This window comes from Eriocheir sinensis, chromosome 44 (genome assembly GCF_024679095.1).
Source record: "Eriocheir sinensis breed Jianghai 21 chromosome 44, ASM2467909v1, whole genome shotgun sequence".
Taxonomy (NCBI): domain Eukaryota; kingdom Metazoa; phylum Arthropoda; class Malacostraca; order Decapoda; family Varunidae; genus Eriocheir; species Eriocheir sinensis.
The window spans coordinates 930,911-947,890 of NC_066552.1; the positions used below are offsets into that span (position 1 = coordinate 930,911).

General features: G+C 41.4%; 2 protein-coding genes across 10 annotated transcripts; both read left to right on the forward strand.

The window, feature by feature from the left end:
- Window positions 1–838: 838 nt before the first annotated feature.
- LOC126980253 (probable splicing factor, arginine/serine-rich 6) lies at window positions 839–9,633 on the forward strand. Of its 9 annotated transcripts, none has more exons than XR_007733015.1 (8): window positions 839–1,000; window positions 2,295–2,818; window positions 3,205–3,335; window positions 3,561–3,714; window positions 4,174–4,350; window positions 5,141–5,191; window positions 7,296–7,552; window positions 9,094–9,633. XR_007733015.1 is itself a non-coding variant. In XM_050829932.1 (7 exons), exons 2-6 carry the CDS (start codon window positions 2,295–2,297, stop codon window positions 5,145–5,147), a joined length of 993 nt encoding a protein of 330 aa, XP_050685889.1. In that variant the 5' UTR covers window positions 839–1,000; the 3' UTR covers window positions 5,148–5,191; window positions 7,296–9,633. The 9 variants fall into 9 exon arrangements, 5 of the variants coding, with proteins under 5 accessions (XP_050685889.1, XP_050685890.1, XP_050685888.1 ...); XR_007733016.1 differs by having other exon boundaries at window positions 7,296–7,502; XR_007733018.1 differs by having other exon boundaries at window positions 7,296–7,439.
- Window positions 9,634–10,447: 814 nt separating this feature from the next.
- LOC126980256 (39S ribosomal protein L28, mitochondrial-like) lies at window positions 10,448–16,274 on the forward strand. The gene is made up of 7 exons (XM_050829939.1): window positions 10,448–10,489; window positions 11,766–11,971; window positions 12,420–12,524; window positions 13,426–13,579; window positions 14,183–14,326; window positions 14,868–15,049; window positions 15,413–16,274. The coding sequence occupies exons 2-7, from the start codon at window positions 11,766–11,768 to the stop codon at window positions 15,471–15,473; spliced, it is 852 nt and encodes a 283-aa protein (XP_050685896.1). The 5' UTR covers window positions 10,448–10,489; the 3' UTR covers window positions 15,474–16,274.
- Window positions 16,275–16,980: the final 706 nt, after the last annotated feature.

The following is a 16,980-nucleotide window of genomic DNA, read 5'->3' on the forward strand; positions in this document are numbered from 1 at the left end:
TACCCAGCTTAATTAAAATGGCAGCAAATAAGTAATAAAACGTAACTGAAAGACTGATTTGCTTGTTTTTTAATTGTTTATTGCCATTAGCTCAAGAGGCTCTTCATGGCCACAGGGTTTGGACACTCGATCATATATTCCCCGGCATTTTAGGGCAACCGGTATCGCCCTTCCTGCGTTTATTTATGCCTTATATGTTTTTTTATATGTGTTTATGGATGTTATAGTATTTTGATGGCCATTATGTCAGTCCATGTGGTTTCGTGTGCAATTTCTTATCAGCACAAGCAGCGTGGGGGGCATTGAATGCCTTCCTTAATCTTTATCTGTTGTACGTGCTTCCTTCCAAGTATATAATTGCTTTTTGCTTTCATTTCCAGCTGGATTTTTAATGTTATCCCTTTTTTCCTTGATCAAATGAGGTGGCCAAGGTCAGTGAGAAGTGTGGGAAGCCTCCGCTGATGCCGCCACTGGAGTTATTGCATTCTTTCTGTCTGTTATATCTGACTTCTTTCATATATATATATAACTAAAATTGTCTTTCATTTTCAGCTGTATTTCTGAGTTTTCCGTTCCTTTGCCTTGTGAAAACTATAAAATGCAATGGTACTCCAAGCTTAGTGGAGAGTGTAGGAAGCCTTCACCGAAGCCGTATATGTCTCTTCTATATTGTTTTTTTGGCTGCTATACTGTTTCCATAATAATTTTTCTTCCATTTATGGCTGGATTTAACTATTATCTCTTCTTTTCTTGGTTTAATAAAGTGGCTATGCGATGTTTGAAGTCAGCGGGAAGTGTGGGAAGCCTCCGCCAAAGCCTTATATGTCTCTTTTATATTAATTTTCGGATAGTGTATCGTTTTTATGACATTTCTACTTCCATCCCCCTTTTTCTTGACCAAATGAAATGGCTATTAGGTTGTCAAGGTCAGCAGGGAAGTGTGGGAAGCCTGGTCCTCGCCGCCACCTTGCAGACGCCGTATTGATTCCGCTCCCTCGAGGTACCTTTCTTTTCCCTCTTGTCATCCTTCACGCCATCCCTCACGTGCATGTAAAATATCATCAACACCACGTAGAAGACATAAAGCCTGCATTGGTGTCTTTAGAGCAGCGGGAAAAGGGGGATAAGAGAGCGGTGCCGTGGCGCTGGGCGGGAAGGAGTGCCAACTGCCCCGAATAATTACAAGCCGAGCCTTCCCTTCCATGCCCGCCCCCGCCCGCTATTTACCGCCTCCCCTGTGGTATATTAGTGCCCCGGGTGTCTGGGAACATTAAGGTACAGCAGGGAGTATGTGGTGTTCATTTGATTAGTAGTAACTGCCATTATCTTGCAGCCTCACTATGTCCTCTTGAACAAGTCTCCCTATGTCCTCTTGCAGTCTCCCTATGTCCTCTTGAACAAGTCTCCCTTTGTCCTCTTGCAGTCTCCCTGTTTCTCTTGCAGTCTCCCTATGTCCTCTTGCAGTCTCGCTATGGCCTCTTGCAGTCTCCCTATGCCCTCTTGCAGTCTCCCTATTTCTCTTGTAGTCTTCCTATGTCCTCTTCCAGTCTCCCTATTTCTCTTGTAGTCTTCCTTTGTCCTCTTGCAGTCTCCCTATGTGCTCTTGCGGTCTCCCTATGGCCACTTGCAGTCTCCCTATGGCCCCTTGCAGTCTCCCTATGTTCTCATGGGTAAATATTCGTTTTAATGACGTTACTAATTTCGAAATGCTGACTGCTTATTTCTGGACAAAATATTATGCTGTTTATCATGGAGATCGTATTTTTCTCCGGAAATGACTAAAATATTGACTTTTAAATGCCTTTTGTGGGCCTGCTGCCGCAGCCGCAAAATAGCTCGCAGAGAGGGTCAACTTGGGGGACCCGTGTGAAATTTTTTTGGGGGGGCGGGGGAGCATATTTAAACTACTACAACCGAACCTTACGTCTTGACAGCTAACAGAGAGGGCATCGCCCCCCCTCGACTCCCTTTCTAACCAGGGGGGCTGTGTACCCCCCCTGGACCCCCCCCCCCACACATGCGATATTCCTGCGAGGAGGTATTTCTCGCAACACCGGCTGGACTGCTGCCGCCAGAGGAGGCTATGATTTCATGAATATTATCCCCTATTTTCAACAATAAAAAAATAGTCCTTGAATTGGATTTAGAAAGCTTTTCCATGACTGTTGAACGTTTGTAGAAAAGATATATTAAGAGCTAGGGATGTTTCATAAGGTAGGTAATAAATACTCTCCTAGGATTTTTGTGTCTTACTTTGTCGCAGGTTATTGAGACGCCTTTTCCTCCTCACACAGATGTCTTCAGATTCCGAGGAGGAGAATGGTGTGCGGCGGGATGCAGAGGACAGTGACGGGGGCCGATACAGCCGACACTCCCGCTCTCGGTCTCGCTCCCGTTCCCGCTCCTCCGGCAGAACGCCACCAAGGGAGGATGACCTCGACGACAACCACCAGGAGCAGGATCGGAAGGAAAATGGGATGAGGGGCGGTGGCAGCGACGACTATGACTCCAAGAAGTACGACGACAGAGACAGACAGAGGGACCGCAGCTTCTCCATGTCCCCGCCAGCCAAGGACAACAAGGACTGGTCTTCAGGAGGGGGTGGCGGCGCAGCAGATGACCACAAGAGGGTATCGCGCAGTCGCAGCAAGAGCAAGCCGAGAGAGGTGGATACAGCCAAGGAACATAAGTCGAGTAGCAGCGGCTCATCCTCGAAGAAGAAGTCACGCTCGAGGAGGTCGCGCTCGCGGTCCAGAAGCAAGAGGAGGTCAAGGAGTCGGAGGCGCTCGAGGTCACGCTCCCGATCCTACAACTCCAGGTGAGGACTTGCCTGTCATTTCTACCCTCACTTCTTTATCTCTTAGAATTGATTGACTAATATTTATTTTATTTTATTTATTTATTATTATTATTATTTATTTAGTATTTGTATGGACTCTCTGCACATGGGAGTAGTAGTAGTAGTAGCAAGAGTAGTAGAAGTAGTAGTAGTACAATAAAGAGAGGGAGATAAAATAAAATAAAATGAAAAGAGTGAGATTAAAGCAGATAAAAAGGGAGGTAAGAGCTAATAAAGAGAGGGAGATTGGCAAATAAAGAGAGACAAAAGCAAATTAAACCATAGAGGAGAAGATTAATAAGGTAACATGTCATTGAAACTAATTTACTTACTTAACATCCTTTCCCTCCTCTTTCCACCCCAAGGTCTCGCAGAAGATCGCGTTCCAGGTCAAGGAGAAGATCGAGGTCGAGGTCACGCAGACGGACACGCTCAAGGTCAAGGTCGAGAAGCGGCACGCCAGTGGACGGGGCGCGACTCCACGTGGCAGAACTAGGCAAGTACAGCTTAGGGTCATGTGGGTGTAATTAGCTACTTTTAGTAAACAGGGCCTGAGCGAAATTTGTGTGGTCCAGTGTGTGTGTATAAATAAGTATCTAGTGCTGTTACTTACCTTTTTTCTTCTTTATTTACATCTTTTTCTCTTATTTTCTTTTTCATAATCTATTTTCATTTCTTTTTTTTTCTCCGCCATTAAAAATATTACGTTTGTTCCTTGCAGATGTTGATACCCGCAAACGAGACCTGGAACGGGTGTTTGAAAAGTACGGCCGGCTGCGGGAGATCTGGATGGCGCGTAACCCTCCGTGTTTTGCCTTCGTGGTGTATGCCCACCAGAAGGACGCTGACCGTGCCCTCAAGGAGACTGACGGCATGTAGGTATCAGTATTGTATGTCTGGGGAAGCTTTTTGGATTGATGAGTTCAGATCAGGGTTAGTGTAAAGGGAAACATATTGCAATAGATCTTTTTTTTGTGTGTGTGGTACTCATTCTTTTGCTGCATTTTCACTGTTTTTCAGCATTCTTTAATATTTTTTTAGCTTTAGCCTCCTAAACATATATGTTTTTGAGGTGCTGTATCTCAAGCCCATATTCTTAGGTATCCTCACCTCAGTATACACCTATTTGAAAAGCCTCTTGTAGAAGTTGCCGCGATTTTCATGGGCTGTTTTGTAATCCCAGTGATAGGTTTACACATCTCTGCATCTTGAACGAGAAAATCACCCATGAAAACCTGGCTTATTTTCTCTGTGGCCTTGAGAATTAGTTGTATCGGGTGCTTGATGTGTAAGAATATTGACCTTATATTGAAACTCCTGGCCTTTTTCCACAGCATGATAGGCCACTGCCGCATAAAAGTGACACAGGCCAGACCCCGGGTGCGTGGTGGCCGCATGAGGGGTGGCTATGACCCCAACCTGCGCTGCTACCAGTGTGGGGAGCTGGGACACTTCTCACGCAACTGTACTGACACCAAGTTTGGCTACAAGCGCCCTCCCACACCGCCAGGGTAAGCTCCTCCCCTCTTCACCCTGTTTATCTGAAGGTCACTCACTGGCTCCTTTGTGCATAGATTCATTGGGTAGGTAAAAAAAAAAAGTAGCAAGAGAAAGATTGATTAGCTGGTGACCTACAAACTCCTTCCCCCTTTGATTGTTATTATTTTTTTATGATTAAGTTTAAATGATTCCCCCACATCCATGCTAGTAGGGTCTCCGGGCAGTGTATTTACCATTCATGTTTTTTTGTTTTGTTTTGTTTTTTTCTCCCGCCCCCTCCCCTCCCCTCCCTTTTTTCTCATGTTGCGTCATTTGATTTTGAAGGAATGTATGATTTTGTTAATTTTCAAAGGGCTTGTCTGTCTGTTGTCATCCATTCCATGAGGTCTGCTGTCACTAGGATCTTACTTACTCTAGGTGTCATGAAATTTTTTACTGAGTTCCTTTTTTAGCAATGATATTTAATGAGTCTTATTTTGCCTATACCTTAGCCATGAAATAGAACCTCCTTTTTCTCTGACATCATCTGAGACAAGTGTGTGTTTGAAGTATGCTGATGTGTGTATATATTTACTACTGAGGAGCATTGCCAGGAAGAATCAATAAAAAGAGAGTGAAAGATAGTAATTTTAAAAAGTCAGATGAATAAGATTTCCTCCATATAGTGTTATCAGACTTTTTTCTGTTTCCATGTGTATGTGTTTGGCGGAGTCCACCAACCACATCACTTTGGCAATGTTTTTAAAAATTTCCTCCACTAAGTCGGATATAATTTCTTGACTCTGGAACTGTTTATTGTAGAAAATGAGTGTTGCCGATGATGATGATGACAAAGCAGTCGTGAACCTTCAAGTAAGTGAAAAAATACCAAGACAGTCAACTCTTAAATTAATTAATTCAAAACACACCAAAACTCACACACACACATGCACACACAACCACACTGGCTCTCGGTGACGTCATAGAGAAGGAGGAGGACAGAGAACCCAAAAAAAATATTTATCTCTATATATATGAAAGACAAGTTAGGTTTAGGGGATGCGTGAAGCTGTGCGGGTGTGGGGCCGTGCCAGTAAACATGACCTTGCTCTGCCGTAGGGTGTGTTATGGTTTGGTAATGTGGTCATTGGTTGGGTAATTGGGAGGAGAAGCCGCTCCAGTGTAGTGCCGGGATGATGATGATGGTGATGATGGTGTCGGTGTCTCGGCGGGGTCTGTGATGGGAGTCACGTGCCCCCCCCGCTCACTCACACACTCACTCCGCATGATGTAAGTCTACCCCACCACGCCATCTCTCTCTTATAGGTGAGGACTAGCGCAGCAGCCTATCCCATAAAAAAGAAATTATAAACAGCTTTAGCCTTTTAGTCATCTTGCATCAGAATTCTACTACCTCTCACTCTCACTCACTCATCCCAGACCCCAAGTAGATCCACCACACACACACACGCACTCAAAGACATGTAAGCTTTCCCTCCCACTACCATTTCTTCCACTACCATCAGCCAGCCCCCCTCAGCCCACTTCTCCTGTCCTTATTACAAGCTTAAGTGCTCTTTGTATAATTTTGTTGATAAATTTGCAGCTCTCACACACAGACACAGAGCATTTTCTTTTCAAAGCCTGTCACGAGACCTTGCATTTTGTTTTCTGTTCAGTACATTTTGATCTTTTGGTTCAGTTTGTAAAGTGTTCTATATTTTTTTTTGCATTTTGATGAGAATTTTGCATAGCTAAGGGCAGTCATGCTTTCTCACTGATAACCCTGTCTGCTTTATTTTACTTACACACACACACACACACACACACACACACATACATATACACACTCACATTTAGAATACACATAAGTTCTAGACATTCTGAATTTCCTGTAAGCAGTTTAAAACTTACTCTAAGATTATATGAATAGACCAGTATTGATATTTTTGAATTATGTAAATTTTCAAGTTTTAGTTTCCAAATAAATTACAAAGTTTAGTCTTCAGCAGTTGATGTAAATTATAGTTTATCCAATATTGATGGATAATTTTATTGTTTAATTTTGACATATGTTCTCCTTACTTGTATGCCTATGTTTAATGTCTTTTTTTATATATATATATCTGTATATTGGCTGCGGTATGTTGAGTGTATTGGTGGTGGCATTGTGACACTGGCTGACCTCACAGCCCCTTGGTGGTGGGCCCTCTGGCAGTGTGACCTCTACAACACCTTGCTCCTCACACCCATCATTGCTCCATCCACACCCTCCTTCCCTTCCTCCCTCAGAGTCTGGATCACAAACCTTTTTTCCTCAGTTTCACTCATGCCAAGATTCTCCTTTTTTTCCAGTGTTATTGTCAGATTTACACTAGGATTATTTTTTTGAAGCTTCTGTCATTGCATCAGGGTTGATTGCCAAATACTACTGTAGGATTTTCAAAACTAAGTCGGCCGGGGTAGAGAATTCCCTTCATATCTCGGTGATAATGTTCCCCCTAGAGTCCTACTGTCCCCTTGCATTTAATGTCCTGTAGCTTGATTTAGCCATCAATTATATTTTGGCTGACCAAATTAGGGATTTTTTCTGAAATTTCAAAGGCCTGCACCTTGCCTGTTCTTATTATCCTTTGGGGAGTTTCTGTCTGTATGTTGGTAGACTGGTAGAAGGCACTGGAATGCTGGGTTAATCAGTTTCCAGTTTTGTATCTCCTGATGATGAGCTCACCTTCTTGACTCCAAACTCAGCTCTCACTAATCTCTGGTTCTGTCTTGTGTAATGGAGGGTGAAGGCACTGATTGATAGCTGAACAAGTTACCAGGGCTCCTCTTGATTCATGACCCTCAAATCAGCCCCCCCAATCACATAATTTACCAAAAGCAACCCCCGTTTATAGAAGATAAAGCATTTTTTTACTTTTTTTTTTTTCTTTTGTACCATTGAATAATATACTCATTCACCAATTAATTTCAGAAATGTGATATGGCGGGGTCCACAGCTTTAGGGTGTTGTAATTTGAGTGGTGTGGTGTTAGTGTGTTACTCTTGTCCGGTGAAGAAGGCAGCAGTGGTGTGGTATCCAACATGGGAGATGGTGCTATACGGACCACGATAAGGGGTGAAGTCACCTCCTGCTTTGGCAAACAAAAGTTGCTGTCCAAATACCCCCTTGATTTTCAGAGTGAGGGACAGTGTTGCCACCCGGTGTGTGAGGTGGAGGGTGTAGTTATGGTAAAGAATAGCAGATGTTTACTAAGAGAAGCAGTTTTGATTTTACCTTCTTGTTTGATACAAGATAAATGTAGATGTAGCCTGAGAATAGTTTTGTCTCATGTGCTTCTTGGCTCTCAGTAAATTGAAATGTCTTTTCAAAATAATAATTATTTCATGGTTTTGCCCCAGTCACATTAAACCAGAAGTTATAAAGAAATATTTTCTTGAAGACATTTCTTTGACTCATGTCAGTATACTTGGAAGGCATTCTAGATCCTTATTTTATTAATGTATCATGTCATGTAGGAGGAATGTTAGCTCCTTATCTTGAAAACTCATAATTATTAATGCAGGTAAAATATGTTAGAAATCATAAAAGATAAAGGGAAGAGCTACTACCTGCTTGGCTAAGGAGGTGGAAGTTTGTTGACTCATAAAAGGGAATGAAGTAGCTCATTCCTGGATTGAAAAATATAACTGGTGCCTTGCTTTAATGCTTCCTTATAAGCTGCAGTAGGCCAGTAGCTTAGGTTTAGTAGAATATATATATATATATATATATATATATATATATATATATATATATATATATATATATATATATATATATATATATATATATATATATATATATAATTTTCTCTACTCAATCATCTTGCCAATATGACCACATCTATAGCTGACAGTCTGCATGTCATTCATACACACATTCTCTGCAGTGTTCGTCAATATTCTCACAGTTTTGCGACCACACTTCTCAGGGACTCTAATCTACATTTCAACTGTTTTCCTTATTTCCTCATTTGTATATTAGTACCACAGTAGCCCTCTTTTGCTCTCTTGGTTTTTCCCTTCAAGTGACTACATCATTAGACCATGAATCATATCTGCCAGTTGTTCTCTCCCTTCTCTTAGTATCCAGTTAAAGACACAGTCAGGTCCTGGGTCCTTCCTTGCAACTTGAGTCCCTAGTAGCTCATCTGCCTTTTTCTGAGCTGTGAACTGGTGTAGATGACATAGTAACAAGAAAACAAGTAGAATAGTGTAGTGGCTTGTAGAACCTTCAACGCATTACAGTGAGGCACAGTTATATGGCATTTCCAGTTTAAGTAAAAGTAAGGTTTTAATGACCAATGTAGCTAAAAAGCAGTACATCAACAAAGCTCTAAAGTGCTTTGCTCGGGGGTCAGTAGTCCTGTATGTACCTGCACCTGGGATATCAGAAGTACTATAGAAAGCATTATGGTATTAGTACGCTCAAAGTTGCAGTCGGCATTTGAATATGATGCAGATGTGATTGATTTAACGAATACGCTTTGAAATTATTCCCCGTAAGAATGATTGTGATTGCTATTATGGCATAGCTCAGTTTTTCTGCTTCGATTAAAACTGATTTTATATTGAGTGTCGTGTAGCCCCTCCCCTTAAAAAAAATTATTTGCGTAATGTAGTACAGTGCTTGTTAAACCCGCCAGGTGCAGGTATGTCAGGTAATCGCGGGTGGAGTTCAGGTCTTGGCGGCGCACACTACAACATACCGGGCCTGTGTTTTCTTCCAGGTCCCACCGCAGGGGACGCCCACGCTCGCGGTCCAGGTCGCGCTCCCGTTACCGCAGCCGCTCAAGGTCTCGCTCATGAGGTCCTTGAGCCGAGGGACCAACCAGCCTGCCAAAGGGGCGTGTGGGTACCCTGGACTGTCAACGTCGGCCCTTGGAACACTAGTGTCTGTCGGTGGTTCGCTGAAGGTGAATTCTGGACTATCAATAAATTATTCAGTGGTAGAAAACCTGAGTTCTGTTTTGTCTGCCTCCATTCAGTGTTAGTTGGCAAGTTCTAGCACAAACCAATGAAAGATTTTAGAACATTGCCCTCACTCCATCAGCCTCAGGACTGGTTGGTTTAAAGTTAATTTGCCTTTTTCTGTTTAAGTACATTCTGGGAGTACCCAACCACACTTCTTTATTTAACATTATTGGTCATGCCTGCTTTGATTTCTGTTTGTAGGATAAGTAAAAGACTTTTCATGGTCAATCACTATAAGGAATTGATTGTACTTGATGTGTAAGCATTGAAAATAATAAAGAATAAAAAGGAAGCAACCTATTGTCTTCGTATACATTTCATATGACTAGGTAACACACCCTTCACAACTAACATTTGTCTATCTATCTGTTATCTCTGACGCCTTGCTACCTTGCGGAAACTTCCCTCCAGGGGGTGGCCGCGGCAGAAGAGTGTCCATCTCTCCCTGTTCTGGCACTCCTCAGCACATTCAATCCTGCTACTTCCAACTCTCTCGCTCCAACACAACTAACATAGCTTGTAATTGATAGAAAGTAATTAATGAAGAACCATATTTTGTATATCTACTGTCATTTCTGAGTTCGTTTTGTTTTGTCCATGTAGCTGCTTTAAATGTTAAGGGGTGCATTATGTTGTGTATCAAATATAACTATGGAATATGTTAAGGAAAGCATACAGCAAAGTCACAATCTTTTTAATGTATCCTGAAAATTTGTGGTGAATTATATCCTAAGAGTAGTAGTGGAGTTGACTGATGTCCTAACACTGGGCAGCATATACCAAAGAATTAGATACATTTTTAATTAGGAAAAATCACTATCATTGGATCTACATATATGCTAGTATATTGGCAAACCTAGAAATTCATATTTATAGTACTAAATGCAAAATACCTAAGTGATTGTTAATTAACTGCCGTGAGTGCAAAAATAAATATCTCGCTAAAATGAGAAGACAGGGCAGTTTAATACATGAAAGAACACAGGATAGGAGTGATGGCTAAAATAAAATAAAAAGGGCAGTAAAGTATTTGTGAGGAAATAGGATAGAAGGAGAAGAATGGGGTATAAATAAATAAAATAAAAAGTAACCTCAACCCAGACCAAGACCATTGAGCCGCTCCAACGGCACGAGGTAAACAACACCGCCGCCGTGAGTGTCTTCCCGTGTTTCCCTCCCTCATTCCTCCTGTTGCCTTATTTCCTTGACCCTCCACTCATTATAGCATCCTCATTACACTGTAGCTCGCTTTAAGGACCGGTAATGTAATATATATCGAGTAATTTGCCGTGTTTGTGGCCCCGGCTTCTTCCTCGCTGGTTACCTTGTCACCACACCTACAGAGACTAAAAGAGACTTATGGTCGTATTATAAGACATTTCGCTGCCCGAGAACGCATATTTGACAAGGCTTTCGTAAGAGGCGTGGGCATTTCCAAGATTAGTTTTATGGCCCAGGTGGTAGTGTGACCCTTCTACACCGTGAACCTAAAGAAACGCTCATTAGAACCCGACTGCCCCCCTCTTTGACCTTTAGAAATAGCTGATGCGAGAAGCGAAAGTGTCTTATAATACCGACCTTAGACTTGTAGAGACACATGTAATGCCAAGTTTCTGTAGTGAAGGAAAACGTAAGTGCGTCCAGGTAAGTGTTTAAGTGTAAGGTCTCACTGTGGGAAAGTCAACAGCTACTGCAGGCCTCTCACTTAAACACTTACTTGCACACACTTACAGTTACGGTAAATCTTAGGAATAGCGGCTCCTAGCGAGTGCGCGTTTAGGGGACGGTGTGGTGGTAATTACAACATTTCTAGCACTTACGACGGGGTCTTGACGAGCGGACAGGCGTGTTTATGTCACAAGGGTGTATTTTTCCACGCTGGCCTCACGATTTCTTCCAAGTCGATGGGCGATGAGACTGCGAGCTCTGGGATGAGGAAAAGGAAGAGCCCGCGCGGAAAAATACACCCCTTGTGACATAAAGACTCCTGTCCGCTTGTCAAAACCCCGTTGTACGTGCTAGAAATGTTGTAATTACCACCACACCGTGCCCTAAACACTCACCCGCTAGGAGCCGCTACTCCTAAGATTTACCACACTTACATTTTCCTTCACTACAGAAATCTGGCATTACACACAGACAAGTAGAGATGAATGTAAATAAATAACAGCATGATATATATAACCTGCTTTCCTCGCTTCAGATGTAAGTAAGTAAGTAATCTAACCTGTTTTCCTCACTTCAAATGTAAGTCATTAAAGCAAGCAAGTAGACTAACCTGTTTTCCCTGCTATAGATGTAGTAAGCAATTAAAGTAAGTCAGTCAAGTAAGTAAGTAATCTACCCTGTTTTCCCCACTATAGATGTAATTAAAGTAAGTCAGTAAAGTACCCTAACTAAGTAATGTACCCTGTTCTCCCTGCTTCAGATGGCAAAGAGAATCCCCATCCAGCTTGCCCGGGAGATGGTGCAGCGGCCCTGGAATGCCCTGCGCCCGTTCCAACAGGAGGGGCCGCTCGCCAGGGTCCCGGAGCACTACAAAAAGTTCTTCTGGGAGTGGAAGCAATGCCCAAAAGCCCCTGTGCACTACATACCCACGCCGGGCAAGTTTGAGAAGCTACCTAATGGAGACATGTGAGTGGATTAGAGCTTCTTTTCATTTTTCTTCTCCTTCTTCTTCTACTTCTTCTTCTGCATCTTCTTCTTCTTTTCCTTCTTTTCTTCTTCTTCTGCATCTTTTTCTTCTTCTTCTTCTCCTTCATCTTCTTCTCCTTCTTCTTCTGCACCTTCTCCTTCCTCTTCTTCTGCATCTTCTTATCCTTCTTCTTCTTCTTCTTCTTCTTCTTCTTCTTCTTCTTCTTCTTCTTCTTCTTCCTCTCCTTTTTCTTCCTCTTCATCTTCTTTTGTATAGTTCTGAGTCTGTTATAAGTTTATTTTATTATTTTTTTACAGCAAGGAAGGCAGTTCAAGGGCACCTGTCGTTAGTGAGGGCAGGGACACACACACACACACACACACACACACACACACACACACATACCTTACCTGTTCTACCTGTTCTATTGTGTCTTATCTGTTTCAGCGTGCCCGTGCAGAACCTCCCCCTGCCACTGCTGTACCCCAAGGAGATGCACGAGGGGATATGGGGCGGCGAGGGCATCATCAAAGGGTTTCAGAAGAGGAAGCCGTAAATATAACTCGGTCTTGTTCAGTATCATCGTCATTATCTTATATTTCTTCTTCATTTTCATTCGCTTCTAATTCTTCTGTTTTGTGATATTTCTCCTTCATCTTTAATATCTTTTAATTTTTTTCTATTTTCTTATATTTCTTCTAATTCTCCTGTCTTCTCATATTTCTTCTTCATCATCAATATCTTCTAATTCTTCTATTTTCTTCTGTCTTCAAATTCTCCTGTCTTCTCATATTTCTTCTTCATCATCAGTATCTTCTAATTCTTCTATTTTCTTCTGTCTTCAAATTCTCCTGTCTTCTCATATTTCTTCTTCATCATCAGTATCTTCTAATTCTTCTATTTTCTTCTTCATCATCAATATCTTCTAATTCTTCTATTTTCTTCTATGTCTTCAAATTCTTCTGTCTTCTCATATTTCTTCTTCATAATCAATATCTTCTAATTCTTCTATTTTCTTTATGTCTTCAAATTCTCCTGTCTTCTCATATTTCTTTTTTATCATCAGTATCTTCTAATTCTTCTATTTTCTTCTATGTCTTCTAATTCTTCTATTTTCTGATATTTCTTCTTCATCTTTAATATCTTATAATTCTTCTGTTTTCTTGTATGTCTTCTAATTCTTCTATTTTCTCATAATTCTTTCTCATCATCATTATCTTCTAATCGTTCTATTTTATTTGTTTATTTTCCACATTCCTATTAAACCTGTAATGGAATGGCCCTTTTTATATCACTGTCTTATGCCTTTTCTCTCTCTCAGTCAAGACCCTCAAACACCTTCAGCTTCAAACGCCTTCAGCTATAGCGAATGCTCATAACTTTACCTGCTCTATTATACTACAGATTTCCTTCCTCTCTGTTAGTACATGTACCTCCTTCCCTCCCTCCCCAGGACAACAAGGCGCGTCCCCCACTACTGGGTGCCGTTTGTCAAGTCCTCGGTGGTGTACTCGGAGATCCTGGACCGCCACATGACCATCAACGTCACGGACCGCACCCTCAGGCTCATCGACCAGCACTACGGCTTTGATAACTACATACTGGAGGTGCGTTGCTGGAAAACTGTCTCTTGCACTTATCTTGGGTTGTAAAAGGCTCCATTTCTTTAGGGGCAGTGAGTAGCAGGCTTTTTTTTCCCTGAACTGTCTCCTTTGCTGTAAAAAAAAAATATATATGCTTGTATACTCTGACACCCAAGAATCGACTGAATAGAATTAGTGCAAAATCTATTGGCATGGTGTTGCGTTGGTTAGTGAGTACCATTGGCATAATAAGTCTGCCCCCAAAATATAAATAAATAAATTCTCTAGTTTTGTCTATTGTGGAAGCGGTGAGTAGTGGGCTTTTTTTTCTGCACTCTATTTGTTGCCCTTGAGCCGTCTCCTTTGTTTAAAAAAAAAAGAAAGAAAATAAAAGCTATCCTCAAGCTATCCTCATATGCTTACCACTACCATCACTATGTCTCTCACACACACATACACACACACACACACACACACACACACACACACACACACACACACACACACACACACACACAAGACAAACCCAACCCTGACTAAAAAGAATACATAATCTAACCTAACCCAATCTTATCCTAACTTACCCCAACTCAGTCTTATCCAAACTTAACCTAACTCTCCGCACAGACTCCCCCGGCTGACCTGATGTCCGAGCTGGCCCTGAAGCTGAGACGGGAGATGCTTCTGGCGCTGGTGCGGGAGACGCTGCACCCAGACAACCCTGCCAAGAGAAAGGAGCTCCTCGAAAAGCACAAAAAACACATCCTGCCTGTACGTAGGACCCTAGGATGTGTAGTATGTTAGTTAGGGTGGACTAGGATGCTTTGTTATATTGTTAGTAGGATTGAGAATAATATAAGGAAACACACACACACACACACACACACACACACACACACACACACACACACACACACACACACACACACACACACACACACACACACATAAGACAAACCCAATCCTAATTAAAAAGAATACATAATCTAACCTAACCCAACCTTATCCTAACTTATTCCAACTCATCTTATCCAAACTTAACCTAATCCAACCTAACTGAACCTAAGCTAACCTGACTTACCCTAACCTAACCTAACTTAACCAAACCTTATCCAGACATCCCAGCATTGCATTATCATATCCTAACCAAACTAACCCAACTAGCCTTACCTAACTCGACCATATTGTAACTTAACTCATCCCTATCCATACCTAACCTAACTTAACCAAACCCAAACTAACCCTAACCAAACCTAACCCAACCTTATCCTAACCTTCCCCAACCTTAACCTAACCTAACCTAACCCAACAGGAGGAGGAGGCTGAGTGGTACGGGCTGAACCTCAAGGAAGCCAGCACCAAACAGAAGCGCATAGAGGAGGCTGCCAACCGCCCTCAACCCCTCAAGCACATCTTCAGGGCGGAGTTTGTGGAGTATCTGAAGGCCAGTGAAGAGGCGAAGGCAGCGGCAGCGGCAGCAGCGGATGAAGAGAGGTGCGGAGAGAGAGAGAGAGAGAGAGAGAGAGAATCGACTACATACTTATATATAGCTATTCCTGGATGTCTTATAAATATCTCCAAATAGTACCGTATTCATTTTTCCTTCTTCTCTTCCTCTTTTTTCCATCTCCTTCCTCTGTGCCTGCTCTTGTACTCCACTCTTTCTTACTTCTCTTTCTTTACCTTCATCCCATTTCTTCCTTCAACACCTGTTTCAATTCATTTTATTTATTTTATTTTATGATTGACTACTTTGATTGATCTATGATTTAGCCTCACATGATCTTTGGTGTGCAATACAATAAAGATAAATACAAATTAAATATTCAGTGAAATTAAATTTGTTTCTGCCCACAGCTCATCGGCAAGCAGCTGGTTGACGAAAGTGAATCCCTTCGCCAAAAAGAAGGACGAGTGAGAGAAGACGGGACGGAAGAAGAAGAGGAATAAAGAAGAAATAGAAGAAAATGAAGAAATGGAAAAAAATAAGAAAAACGAGAAGAAAACGCTGAGAGGAAAAAAAATTAAAGGAATAGGAAAAGGAAAATGAGAGAGAAGAGAAACAAAGGAAGAAGAAGGATAAGAATAAAGAAGAGGAAGAAGAAATGGAAGAAAACTCAGAAAAAAGGGATAAGGAAGATGAGTGAGAAGACAAAACGAGAAGTAGAGGAATAAAGAAGAAATGGAAGAAAAAATAAGAAGAAAATGCAGACAATAAAAATAATAGAACGAAGATGAAATAAAGAGAAGCAAATAGAAGAGATGAAGAAAACTGTGTGCTAGAGAGAATAAAGAAGAAAATGAAGACAAAAAAAAACTAAATAAAGAACAAATGAAATACAGAGACAAAAAGAGAAATGCTGAAGAAAATAGATAAAGATAAATAAGGAAAGAGGAAATGTAAGAACTAAAGAAGAAAATGAAGACAAAAATACAAAACAAAAATTAAAAAGAGGGAAAAAAGAGGAATGCAGAAAAAAAAAGAAATGGGAGAAATAAACAAGAAAATGAAAAATAAAGAAGAAATGTAAGAAATAAACAAGAAAAGGGAGAAAATGAAACAAAGAAAGCAAAGAAAATCAAGTATGTGACAAGCTGATAATACATGTACTTGTCTTACTTAGAATTCTCTTTGTTAATGTACAGTTGCTTTGTTAAGTGTGTAAGTAAAGTAAGTGTGTGCGGTGTAACTTGTAGATATAGTAAAGAGTCTTGAGTATGTTGTTATTGTTATTATTATTACTGTGTGTGTGTGTGTTAAGATGTTTAGAGAGAGAGAGAGAGAGAGAGAGAGAGAGAGAGAGCGCAGGGAAGGAAGGAAAAGAGAAAATAAATTGAATGAGAAAGGAAGACAAAATAAAATGTGAAAGAAGGGAAGGAAAGGAGAGGGAAAGGAAGAGATCGAGAGCCAGAATGCAGAATATAGGATGGAAGGCAGAAGTTGAAATTAAGTATAAGAAATTAATGAATAGGAGAGAGAAGACAGAATAACTGATGAAGGAAGGTTAAAGGGGAAAGTATTATGTATAGGATGTGTAGATAATGTATGGCCCGAATTCACAAACATAATAACTACGAATTAACTTAACTACGCACTATTGATTTAGCGACCGGAGCGCAAGGCGGAGACTACCACGGGATCACGGTAGCCTCCATGTATATAGTAATGAAGGTGAAGGGGAGTAGTATCCATAGGTTGTTTATGTGGCATCCCGCGTCCGCCAAGCTGGGAGAAGCGTCAAGGTCAGCGAATTCGTGGTGCGCGAAAGCAAAAACAAACTGCTGTGCTGAGATAAGAAATTGTTATCGATTGATTCCAGCTGGGTGACGCGGACGAGATTGGAGCTGTGAACGAGGGACAGACCAGGGATGCCAGATGGCCGATTTTTAGGCCAAATTCCTAAAATGCTCTTACTGAAAATAAA